This window comes from Bos grunniens, chromosome 19, assembly GCF_055505025.1.
Source record: "Bos grunniens cultivar Pamir isolate PY7600 chromosome 19, Bosgru_T2T1.0, whole genome shotgun sequence".
In the NCBI taxonomy this organism is placed as follows: domain Eukaryota; kingdom Metazoa; phylum Chordata; class Mammalia; order Artiodactyla; family Bovidae; genus Bos; species Bos grunniens.
The window spans coordinates 8,135,958-8,148,056 of record NC_141183.1 but is presented as its reverse complement, the minus strand read 5'-3'; the positions used below and the strand labels follow the sequence as shown (position 1 = coordinate 8,148,056).

General features: G+C 55.9%; 1 protein-coding gene and 1 long non-coding RNA gene across 2 annotated transcripts; both read right to left on the bottom strand.

Annotated features, from left to right (window-relative positions):
- Positions 1 to 698: 698 nt before the first annotated feature.
- Positions 699 to 2,153, bottom strand: LOC147351121 (serotonin N-acetyltransferase-like). Its single transcript, XM_086355260.1, has 3 exons — positions 1,849 to 2,153; positions 1,403 to 1,557; positions 699 to 1,065 (listed from the first exon to the last, which is right to left on the bottom strand). The coding sequence occupies exons 1-3, from the start codon at positions 2,009 to 2,011 to the stop codon at positions 760 to 762; spliced, it is 624 nt and encodes a 207-aa protein (XP_086211386.1). The 5' UTR covers positions 2,012 to 2,153; the 3' UTR covers positions 699 to 759.
- A 7,133-nt stretch (positions 2,154 to 9,286) lies between these two features.
- On the bottom strand, positions 9,287 to 11,245 carry LOC147351120 (uncharacterized). The gene is made up of 2 exons (XR_015147185.1): positions 10,184 to 11,245; positions 9,287 to 9,664 (listed from the first exon to the last, which is right to left on the bottom strand). It is a non-coding gene; the product is annotated as an uncharacterized LOC147351120 (long non-coding RNA).
- Between the last annotated feature and the right edge of the window lie 854 nt (positions 11,246 to 12,099).

The following is a 12,099-nucleotide window of genomic DNA, read 5'->3' as shown; positions in this document are numbered from 1 at the left end:
TGACCCAAAGGAACCGTGGAAGCTTGTGGGAATTTTGAGGGATTTGTTAGGGGCAGAAACCAGGTTGGGGTCACCTGGAGGGTTTCAGGAGGTATGCTGAGACGATACTGGTAAATCCTTGGACTCCCACGCTACTCCAGCCCCAGCTGCTTGTAGAGATAGTCAGGGGTCTGGCTGGGCAGAGGGGAGGGCCAGCCTGGCAGAAGCGGTGCTGGAGCTGGGGGTGCAGCTCTTGGCCATTCACTGCACGTCCCCCAGCCCTTCACCCCACACCCGACGGGGCACAAGCACAGTTACTGTGGGCAGGGAACCTGGGGCGCTGGGGTGGTGGGACAGCTGGGAGGTGGCCCCTGCCCTCCCCTCCCACCGGCTGCCCCCACTCCAGGGATGAGGCCCAGAAGGGGCAGCCGTGGGTCTGGGGGCATAGGGGCTCCTTTGGTGAGACGCAGAAGCAAGGCTGCAGGATGCCTCCCACTGTCCCCAGTTCACGGACCCAGCACGTGTGGGCGCAGTATGGATGCAGGGGGTCTGGAGGGCCTGGCATGGACAGAGAGGAGCACACAGTACTTGCGCCCCAGGAGGGCACCTGGGCTGGGAGCACTGCCCCACTTTTTCTTTATTTCACCCATTCTCCCCGTTCCACCATCCCCTGGGAATCACCGTCTCCCTTCAGACCAAGCAGAGTTGGGGGACGGCAGGGCAGAGAAGGGGACGGCCGGGGATTGAGTAGGAGCTCCCGATCATGGGCTCCCCAGGGGGTCAGCGGTCACTGTTCCGGCGCAGGGCGGCGTGGCCCCGCAGGGAGCAGTGCATCTCCGTGAAGGTCAGTGAGCCCACGACGACGGCACACGGGCCCGCGGGATGGAAGCCGAACCTCTGGTAGAAGGGCACCAGCGCGTCCTGGCACATGAGCACGGCCCGGCACACGGCCGGCTGGCCGCCCGCGTGCTGCAGGTAGCGCCACAGCAGCACGGAGCCCTTGCCCTGCTGCCGGAAGCTGCGGTGCACGGCCAGCGCATGCAGGTGGGCCGTGCGGCCCCTGGGCCTGTGCAGCGTCAGCGATTCCTGGGGCGAGAGGCGGACACGAGTCAGGGTCGCCTCTGTGCACCCCAAAACCACCCCCGCTGGGCCAAGAGCAGCTGCCCCGCGAGTCCCCAGTCAGCCCCCTTCTACCCAAGTTAGGAGCTATGACCCCGCCCCTTTGTGGTCCCTTTCATCAGAGCCTTGAGCCCCAGAGGACTGGGCTCTCTTGCCGGGAGAGGACGCACCGTGAGCTCCTGTGTTGGGTCTGGAGGAAGACATCCCAGGCTCCCGCTCCTCCCCCATCTTCTGCCTCCATGGGAAATGGTCTCCTCCTTTCCTGAGGCCTTCCCGGGACTGGGCAGGTCACCCCCATCCTCACCTGAGTAAGTCTCTCCTCGTCCCACAGGGAACCAATGATGAAGACCACGGGGCAGCCCTCCACGAACCAGCCCAGGGACAGCTCGGGACACAGGGTCAGGAAGTGCCGGATCTCGTCCAGATTCAGGGGGCAGTTGCCGGAGACAGAGATGAAGGCTGCGTCAGGAAGCACGAGTGGGTGACCCCCTGTCCACTGAGCATCTGTGTGGATGCTGGGTGGGCTCCCCGGGCCCCCAGGCCTCCCCTGGGAAAGCATGGGATTCAGGGCTGCTCTTCCCCCCACTCTCCTGAAACACGCGTGTGCTCCTGTACACGCACAAAACACACCGTCAGACACTCTGGGGGCCCATCTGCCAAGGACAGGGGACTCCAGGGTCTTCCCCCAAGGGCAACAGCAGCAGAGTTCAGCAGAGTCCCGGACCCTGGGGGGCCGGGGGTGCTGCTCACCCTCTCGCTCAATCTCAAACACGCCGGCAGCGTCCTCTGGGGTGAGGCAGCGGAACTCGTTGGCGGGGAGTGTGTGGCGCCACTGGCGGCCTGGGGACCCTGGGATCCCAGACGGCAGGTGCAGAGGCGAGCGTTTCAGGCAGTGGATGCTCGGCGTGGACATCCTGGGTGCGGCTGCCACCCAAGGGGTCCCCAACTTCAGAAGGGGCCTGTGTGACAAGGAGGGTCCCTCCACACCTGTTGGAGAGGGGCGATGGTCAGGGGGCTGGTCCTCATCTCCCAGGGAGTCGTCCAGGGCGATGGCACCTCTTGCCTCTGTTGCAGGAGACCTGGAGTGGGGAGTCTGGGCGCTAGGGCGGAGCGGGAATGTAGGGCATCGATTCCTCCTGCCTTGTGCCTGCTCTGGCTCCCTGGGCCCCTTTCTGTCTGTCTCCCTGACCCCCGTCTATGTGCAGATCCAGCCATGCCTCTGTTACGAAGCCTGTAATCTGCGAGTTGCACTCTCCACCCTCCTCTGCCTTCTCTCTCCTTGTCTCCAAGCCCTAAGCAGGGGACTCCTGTTCCTGGGAACCTGTGAGAGGATCCCACTTACCAGGACCACAGGGCCAGTTACCCCAGAGGCCGTCCTTGGGCTCAGAAGCCAGGAAAATCCAGGACCTGCTTTTGTAGCAGGTGTGGCCGGGCAGCGCATGACAGTGTCCTCAGAGATTTCTAAGGCAATGCCCCACCTCCATGTCACCCCAGGCAAGACGAAACCAGCAGGGCTGTGCCCTGTCCCCAACCTCTGAGGGCAAAACCTTAGGCTGGCATGCAGGACACAGAGGGGATTACAGCAGCTGATGAGGCCCCAGGGGTTGGGGAAAAGATCACTTGGGACCGCTCAAAAACAAAAGTCAACTGAGTCCATTCTAAGATCAAATTGGCTTTATTCAGGGATTCATGAGTCAGAAAACTAAGATCATGGCATCTGGTCCCATCATTTAATGGGAAATAGATGGGGAAACATTGGAAACAGTGTCAGACTTTATTTTTGGGGCTCCAAAATCACTGCAGATGGTGACTGCAGCCATGAAATTAAAAGATGCTTACTCCTTGAAAGGAAAGTTATGACCAACCTAGATAGCATATTAAAAAAGCAGAGACATTACTTTGCCAGCAAAGGTCCGTCTAGTCAAGGCTATGGTTTTTCCAGTGGTCAGGTATGGATGTGAGAGTTGGACTGTGAAGAAAGCTGAGTGCCGAAGAATTGATGCTTTTGAACTGTGGTGTTGGAGAAGACTCTTGAGAGTTCCTTGGACTGCAAGGAGGTCCAACCAGTCCATCCTAAAGGAGACCAGTCCTGGGTGTTCATTGGAAGGCCTGATGCTAAAGCTGAAACTCCAATACTTTGGCCACCTCATGCGAAGAGTTGACTCATTGGAAAAGACCCTGATGCTGGGAGGGATTGGGGGCAGGAGGAGAAAGGGACGACAGAAGATGAGATGGCTGGATGGCATCACCAACTCGATGGACGTGAGTTTGAGTAAACTCTGGGAGTTGGTGATGGACAGGGAGGCCTGGTGTGCTGCGATTCATGGGGTTGCAAAGAGTCAGACACGACTGAGTGACTGAACTGAACTGAACATGAGTCAAGCACCATCCCACCTGGCAAATAGAAAGGAGTTCCAGGGCTTCCCTGGTGGTTCAGTGGTGGTTCAGTGCTGCCTGCCAAGGCAGCAGACACAGGTTCGACCCCTGATCCGGGAAGATCCCACTTGCCATGGAGCAACTAAGCCCCTGCATCACAACTATTGAGCCTGTGCTCTAGAGCCTGGGAACCGCAACCGCTGAGCCCAGGCAGCCTAGAACCCCTGTTCTGCAACAAGAGAAGCCCCCGCAATGAGAGGCTCGTGCACCGCAACTAGAGAGAGCCCGCATGCACCAACGAAGACCAAGCACGGTCATGAAGAAGCAACTAAATATTTAGAAAGGGGTTCCAAAGAGTTGTACGAAATTGAATGCCTTCAAAGGCTGAAGGGGCCAGGAACGAGGAGAGAACTGATGAGGAATTCCTTGATGGTCCAGCGGTTGAGTCTCGGCTCTTTCACTGCTGGGGCCTCAGCTTCAATCCCTGGTCGAGGAACTAAGATCCAGCAAACCAAATGGTGCAGCCCCAAAAATAAAAATGATTTTTTTTTTTTTATAATGAAAGAGCAGATGAGGTCTATCAGGAAGAGTATGTCACTAATGCTGACCAGGAAATTCCAGATTGACTGGTTTAGCATTCCAGACCTGAGCAAGGCAGAAGCTGCCAAGAGGTTAGGTATTAAAACCTCAGTTTGGTGCCGCTTAGCACTAGGGACTCCATTTTGGGCTTGTCATTGATTTCTAAACAGTGTTAAGCCTCAGGGGTCAGGCTCTAACCTCTGCTCTGGTGTTCACTGGTTGGCTGGGGCATCACCCTCTGTCCCCTGGGGACCTGGGCGCACCCTCCTCTGAGGGTCCTTCCAGCCCTGGCAGCCCAAGATTGCTGCATTTATAGCACTTGATACCTGCTGAACCCTGGATCAGAGTCTCCTTTAATCCACATGACAGCTCCGCCCAGTGAGTATGAACCCCATGTCAAAGAGAGGGAAACTGAAACTCAGAGAGGTGAGGTGAGCTGTATGTTACCCCCAGGGCTGCTAGGCCCCATCGATTTTCCAAGTGACCAGTTCACATCTTCACATCTCTCCTCGCGGTCATCAGTGTCCTCCAGTCAGGGTCTACCAAGCAAAGGGAGCTAGTGAGCCACCTGTCAGCTCAAATCTGGTTCCCAGATGGGCAGGTGGGACCAGTGAGCCTGGAGACACACACATGGCTGCAACTGTGCAATTCAGACCTTGCTGTGTCCACAGGGACAAGCCTCTGAAGGGGCTCCATCGCTGACTGACCCTGGAGGTCCTTCCGCATACATTACCTCCTCCGTGGTGTAGGTAACCAAAGTCTGGTTCTGCACGTGCACCTCTTTCTGAGCGCTTTGGGGAAGATCTCCAAAGGCAGGGTGTGTGTGCTAAGTCACTTCAGTCGTGTCTGACTCTGTGTGACCCCGTGGACTGTAGCCCACCAGGCTCCTCTGTCCATGGGATTCTCCAGGCAAGAATACTGGAGTGGGTGGCCATGCCCTTCTCCAGGGGATCTTTCCGATCCAGGGATGGAGCCCAGGTCTCTTGGGTCTCCTGCATTGGCAGGTGTGTTCTTTTGCCACCTCAGAGGATCAGTGCCTGTCTGGGGGCGGGGCTTTTTAAAAATCCCAGCTGCATGCAGGATCTTAGTTCCCTGATCAGGGATGGAACCTACGCCCCCCTGCAGTGGAAGTTCAGAGTATTAACCACTGGACCACGAGGGAAGTCCCCTCAAAGGGAGCTTTTGGGGAGGTGCTGGAAATGGTACATTACGTTCTTAAATTTAGCTTGTGTGATTTTGTGCATATTTGTTCTACTTGTTTACTTAAATATCCAGAAGACTGCTTTGCCTATCAGGTCCACTCCAGAGTTCCTGGTCTACCTTGGCTTCACCCCATGGGCTCCCGGTCCACCTTGGCTTCACCCCATGGGCTCCCGGTCCACCTTGGCTTCACCCCATGGGCTCCTGGTCTACCTTGGCTTCATCCCATGCCCAGGGCTGCCCTCTGGTCTTAGTATCTGACGTGAGCTTTCCCTCCTGAATCTAGAGTCTCAGCAAACTGCCTCCTGCTCCCTTCTCCTATGCCACTACCCCAGCCCCTCTTCAGGCCAGCAGATGGCCCCTGGCTTCCCTTTCTACCCCCAACTCACACCCCTCCTGCAGCTCTCAGCCCCTCCCTAGCCAGCACCCAGCCCTGTCCTTCATTGACACACACCGCCTGCCCTGTCGGCCCTTGGCTTCTACTCCTGCACAGCAGAGCTGACCCCTGTCCACACACCATGGAAGGAGCCCCTGCTGTCACCAGGACCCGGGAGGCACTCCAGTGCTGGCCCGGCCAGGTGCTGCTGGGCCCACCTGGCCCTGACGCTAGAGTAACCTCAGATCAGCCCAGGTGCCCCCACACCCTTTCACCCAGGGCCCCTCTGCTGTCTGAGGCCCAGCAGAACCTCCAGAGCTCACATGACCCCTGCTTACCCCACCTGCCACTGAGCAACTTCCTGTCTTTCCCCTTCTGGGAACCCACGACTGACTTTTCAGGACTGACCAGAAGACTTCCTCACGTTTGGCCTTCACACCTGCTGGGAGGAACATGTCCAGGACCTGGGCTGGGCACCCCCACCTCCAACCTGGGGTCCCAGAAAAGGCCTCCTCTGATAGGGGCTTCCCAGGTGGCTCAGTGGCTAAAGAATCTGCCTGCCAAGCAAGAAGACGTGCGTTCTGTCCCTGGGTTGGGAAGATCCCCTGGAGAAGGAAATGGCAACCCACTCCAGTATTCTTGCCTGGAGAATTCCAGGGACAGAGAAGCCTCACAGGATACAACCCATGGGGTTGCAGAGTCAGAAACCTCTTAGCCACTGAACAACAAAGCTCTTCTTAGATCCTGTGGCTCCACCTCGCCCCCTGGTGGCTGATCCCAACAGCCTGGAGCTGTGAAGAAATGCCCACTGTTGAATGCACCTCTTTTGTTTGGACACCATATGGCCTATGCTTTCTGGAAAACCTGTCTAGGCACATGGATCCTCAGAGAACAAGACCAGCAGGATACAAAACACAGCTAAACTGGTGCATGGCTCCCATGGTGGGCAGGAAAGGGCAGGGAAGGCTGATCACAAGGCCTCTCTCCCGGTCAACAGGAAGAAAATGACAATACCCCATTACAGGGAGAGAGTGATGGGAACAAAGATAAGGGTGCCCTCTGCAGTGAAATCAACATCAAGAGTGACAGCAGTAGTGCCTGGTACCAGCCAGAGTAAAAATCTGCTGAGGTTTTTTTTTGCTTAGCCCCAAAGCATGCAGGTTCTTAATCCCCTGACCAGGTATTGAACCCAAGTCCCCTGAAGTGGAAACGCAGAGTCTTAACCACTGGGCTGCCAAGAAATTCCCTACCGAGGCATTTCAGACCACTAGACTCGCTAGTCAAAGAAGGCGATGGCACCCCGCTCCAGTACTCTTGCCTGGAAAATCCCAGGGATGGAGGAGCCTGGTGGGCTGCAGTCCATGGGGTACCTAAGAGTCGGACATGGCTGAGCAACTTCACTTTCACTTTTCACTTTCATGCATTGGAGAAGGAAATGGCAACCCACTCCAGTGTTCTTGCCTGGAGAATCCCAGGGATTGGGGAGCCTGGTGGGCTGCCGTCTATGGGATGGCACAGAGTCGGACACGACTGAAGCGATTTAGCAGCAGCAGCAGACTCGCTAGAGATGTGTCCTCCCCCTCGCCTGGGCTGTAATTGAATCCGTCAACCAAGGGAGTAGCCTCAGGTGACGTCAGTTAAGTCTGTCCAATTTAGCAAATAAAAATGCAGGACACCTGGTGAAATTTGACCCAGGTATACAACAAATACTTTTTAAAGAATGAATGATTCCCAGGTGGCGCCTAGTGATAAAGAACCCGCCTCCCAGTGCAAGTAAACTAAAAGATGTGAGTTTGATCCCTGGGTGGGGAAGATCCCCGGGAGGAGGGCATGGCAACCCACTCCAGTGTTCTTGCCTGGAGAATCCCCATGGACAGAGGAGCCTGGAAGGCTACAGTCCACAGGGTCACAAAAAGTCGGACACAACTGAATTGAGTTAGCACGCACGCATACATGTGATATGTAGAACATTTTTATACTAAAAAAGGAGTTTATCTCAAATTTCAATTTCACCAGAGGTCTTGAATTTTGTCTGGCAACCCTGTTTGTGAGGTATGAGAAGGGAAGTGGTCAGCCTGGGCCGGTAAAGGGCCGTGAGGGAGCCGGGGAGAATCGCAGGTCTGCACCAGGCGCGGGGCACAGGGCATAGGGCAGCGCCTATCTGAGCCTTGGGCTGGCTGGACCCTTTGGCTACCAAACCTCATACAGTTATCACCTTCTTTTCAAAAGTCCACATTCTGCCATTTTGGTTTTATGAAAGGTTTACATTAATACCTGTTTTCACTAACCAAAAGAAATCGGAAGAGGATTTTCGCTATTCCATGAAAAGAGGTGAAAATCGAAAACAGCATTGGGGGATCGTTTGGCAGCGAACAAACTGAATGCAATAGCAAAACGCCCGAGGGAAGACGTCCAGGAACCGGAGAAGCCGTTGACTGAGGTTTTCACTGTCATTGCCAGGGCTACAATGATTACAGGAAAACAGGACTAATTTTGAATCAGCATGTAGGTTTAGGGCAGCTTTGCACGTTGACTGCCTATTGAGGGTTCTATGATAGAACAACATGTGAGTCTAAGCAGTCAAGCTTACTGTCCTATTCCCAGCCTTCCTCACCAGCCACGCCAGCCACATTAGCGACATCAGGTACAGCAGACAGCGACCCTGACCTTTGACTTCGAGGCAAGCAGACCTAGAATACACAACTGTCAGTGACCTGCCTGCCCTGATGGATTCAGACGTGGTGAGATGTTATTAGATGAACTGCTTCCTCTCAGTCCTGCACGCCAGTCTCAGTCTTCCTCCCCCGCCGCCACCAAGACCGACCCTAACCCACCGTCATGACCACCTCTCGGCCTCCCAGTGTGTTTTATCTTCCCCATTCCGGTAACTGAGTCTAACTGTCGTACGTTATTTCTATTTGATAAACGCTGTGTGATTATCTTATTATTCCTGCCTTCCCTATATGTTAGTGTTATTTTAGGTTTTATGTGTTATTTGGTATGATTTGGAAGGTTATTTGGGGGATCTGGGAACACTCAAAAGTGTTTCCATATAACTTAATGGTAATTGCTTCTTCGCTTCACAGCCTTTCAGCTTACAAAAGTTTTCATGAGAACTCCCTACTTCCCGACAGTGGGAGAAACCTGTAATGTACACCTTGGTTTGATGCCCCCGGCCATGACTGGCACCTGTCCAGCTTTCCCTGCTTCAGAACCGTGGTCCTCATACCTGGCTGCCCATTGGAATCCCACGGGAGCTTTAAAAATATTTCAATAGCTGTCTCATCCTCCGAGATTGTGATATTGACATCCTGGAATGGGACTCCAGGCCTGTGTACCTTCCCCCAGGGGATTCTCCTGTGCAGCCTGGCCTCAAAACCACTACTCAAAGCACATGTTCTCCCAACAGCCTTTTAGTCATGACTTTGCAACCTGCTTGTCTTCCTGTGGGGAAAGAATGTGGGTCACCCAACAGAGGTACCCAGCCCGCTGTGTGCACAGAGCCTGGGAGTTTCAAACCTCTGTAGCCCCAGCCATCACTTCCAGTGGAGTCTGTGGCAGTGGGCGAGAGTATAGACGGACCAAGAGTTTCCTGGCTGGAACTTATGGCAGTCCGCATGTGGGTTGAAAGAGAATATTTCCAGACCTAGGGTATTGCAGAAAGGAGTGAGTTTATTAAGAACCAAGAGCAGAGATAATGTGGGCACTGAGAGCGCAGTAGGCAGACACCTCCTGACAGGCCAGGGAGAGCGGACGGAGGGAGAATAGAGTTTATTACTGGGAGATGCCATTAGAACAGCAGGCATGCTCAAGGGAGGGACGACGTTTTTTGTGGGTTGTCGTTGTTGTCCAGTCACTAAGTCGTGTCCGACTCTCTGGGACCCCCCGGACTGCAACACGCCAGGCTCCCCTGTCCTTCACTATCTCCAGGAGTTTGCTCACACTGATGTTCATTGAGTCGACGATGCTATCTGACCATCTCCTCCTCTGTCGTCCCCTTCTTTTGTCTTCAATCTTTCCCAGCATCAGGGTCTCCTGTGGAGACAATTTTTAAAGTCTCAAGACAAAGTAAGTTCCTGCTGGAGAGCTGACATTAGGTGATTGGTTAGAGCGCTATAGGGTAAGCACTGGCTCTCTTGACTCATCTGGGGTCAGGAAGCTGGTTGGTGATGATCAGGGGGCTTTTGGCAACGGTTACAAAAGGGTTCAGTCTGCTTTGGAGGTGACCGTAGTTCTGGATCTGCTTCTATGGCCTTGGGGCAGGACTCCACAGAACTGCTGGGAATATGTAAGGTTCCCCAGAGGACCCTGCTAGAATAATGGGGGGCATGATGAGGGCCCCCACAGGGATCCTGGAGTGAAATGGAATTCCCGCAGAGGCCTAGACCCACAGTTCAGCCCCCTGGGCCCTTGGAAACCCCACCCTGCACGCTTTCCCTTCCTGGTCATAATATTTATCTCTTGTGCCCACTCCACTGCCCGTGGCTGTTCAGAGGCCTTCTGAGGCTCTGCCCAGGCTGGGGGCTGAGGGGGCAGGAGAAAAATGCCACCTACCTGCAAGGCGGTCACAGGTGACACCACTGTCACCAGTGTAGAGGCGAGAGGACAAGGCTGGGTGTGGGATGCAAAGTCAACGCCAACAGATGTGTCCGAGTGGGGACTCTGGCTCGGGGGCTGCGTCCCAGGCCCCTGATGATGGAGTTCTACTCTCTATGTCACGGACTCCCTCCAGCACCAGCCCCCTTGAGAGGGTCCCAAGACCACGGCTCCCCCGGCTCTGACTCAGCTCACCTCTCGCTTCTTCTCCCCAGTTGCTCCCCTTCAGGGGTCCCATTGTCACCTCGTCCACCAGCTCTCCTCTGGGCCCCCCAGCCTACAAGACAGGGCTACACACATCTGGGTGCCAGCTGTGGCTGCCCACCAGGTCTCTCCCACAGGCTCTGTGGTCCCAGGCAGATCCTGGGCGATGGTGGGCTCCTGCTCCAGGACATTCTATGACAGTGGAGCCGGGTTGTCCAGGCCATACAGAGAACCCCAGAGGACCATGGGACCTGACTGCCCACCTGCCCAGCAGAGCCTCCCTCTGACCCGGCTGAGCCCCCACCCTATTAACGCTCTGTAGCGGTGAGATGACCAGACAGACTTGGCTGTCCTCACGGAGGAGAGGACATTGGAGTTTCAGTATGGGAAGGACGTTCTGAAGGGCTGCATGTCCCCACAGGGAAAGTGGAGGCTGAGCTGGGGGATGTTCTCTCGGGGCCGAGGGTGGGCAAGATGAGCCAATAACCAGAAGAAAGGCGAGGAGATGAGCAGATCCAGAATCAGGAGCATCACAGAACCCGAGGAGGAGTGGCCAGTAGCATCTCCTGCAGCCAAGAGTGTAGAGAAGAGCTCAGCTTCACCCTGATGGCCGCTGGGCATCCTTCCAGGAGAGAGGGGTGGGGGCGGGTAGGGGCCAGAGGCACCAGGGCTCCTCCAGGTGACAAAGCAGAGGTAGCAACAGGCAGAGGACATCAGTGAAAGGTATACTGACCCACCAGCGTGGGCCAAGGCCTGGAGAAGTCTCCCCACCCCACCTTGCCTCCAGCACAGAGCCAGAGGTAGCTCAGAGGCACCGAGGTGGCCTGGCACAGGGTGGCACTGACCACTGATCTGACCAAGCGAGCAAGGGCCGCGTCAGTGTCAGGGTCCCAGGGAGCTTCTCAAACGGGGCCCCACCTGCTCCCTCTCCTCTTTCGCGTGACAGCTGCGAGGTTCCCACTGCTGATTCCTTAATCCCTGGATGAGAGGGAACAGCCGAACCCCTGATTCATGCTCCGAGGTCACCTCCTTGCTGGGACTCCGCCCTTCACTCCTCCTCTTCTCTGCTTTTGCTCCGTGACCTTGACCACTGCCTGCCAGCATATCCCACAGCTACGAATTAGGCCAAATGAAGTCAGCCTACTGTGACCCTTCTTGACCCTAAGAGTCAGCAGTTTGTTGATCAGTTCCTCCTCAGGCTGTGGGCTTGCTCAGTGTCTGTGCTTCCCACGCGCGCCACCCGGAGCAGGCTGCCTGTCCTGCTTACTGCCCTGGGCGTGCACACAGTCGGTGCTCAGTGTTTGCAGGAAGTGGGGGAGGGAGGAGTCCAGCCATGTTCTGGCAGCTCCAGTGGCACCTCCCCGTACCCCGAGGCTCTCAGCTTTAGGGTCCCCACCCTGGAAGGGGATGACACATAGGGTGACCCAGGTCCCAGAGTTCACGCCTGGATATGCCCGGTCCTCCCCGCAAGCTTCCAGCTGGCACCTGGAAGTGACCCTGTGCCCTCCCCACGCACCCACCCACCCTGCTCATCATCTGGCTATAGGTCTACCCCTGGCCTCACCGGCCTACCCTTCACCAGCTGCTTCTGCAGAGAAGTACGAGCTGGACCAGGAGCTACACTGACCACCTGCCTGGCGGGGCCAGCACGGCTGCTCCCACCCAGCTTG

Excerpts from the sequence above, each read along its gene's own strand:
- LOC147351121 (XM_086355260.1), bottom strand. The coding sequence starts at position 2,011 with ATGTCCACGCCGAGCATCCACTGCCTGAAACGCTCGCCTCTGCACCTG. Across the intron at positions 1,558-1,848 it reads GTTTGAGATTGAGCGAGAGG|CCTTCATCTCTGTCTCCGGC; the intron begins GTGAGCAGCACC and ends TTCCTGACGCAG. Across the intron at positions 1,066-1,402 it reads ACGAGGAGAGACTTACTCAG|GAATCGCTGACGCTGCACAG; the intron begins GTGAGGATGGGG and ends CTCTCGCCCCAG.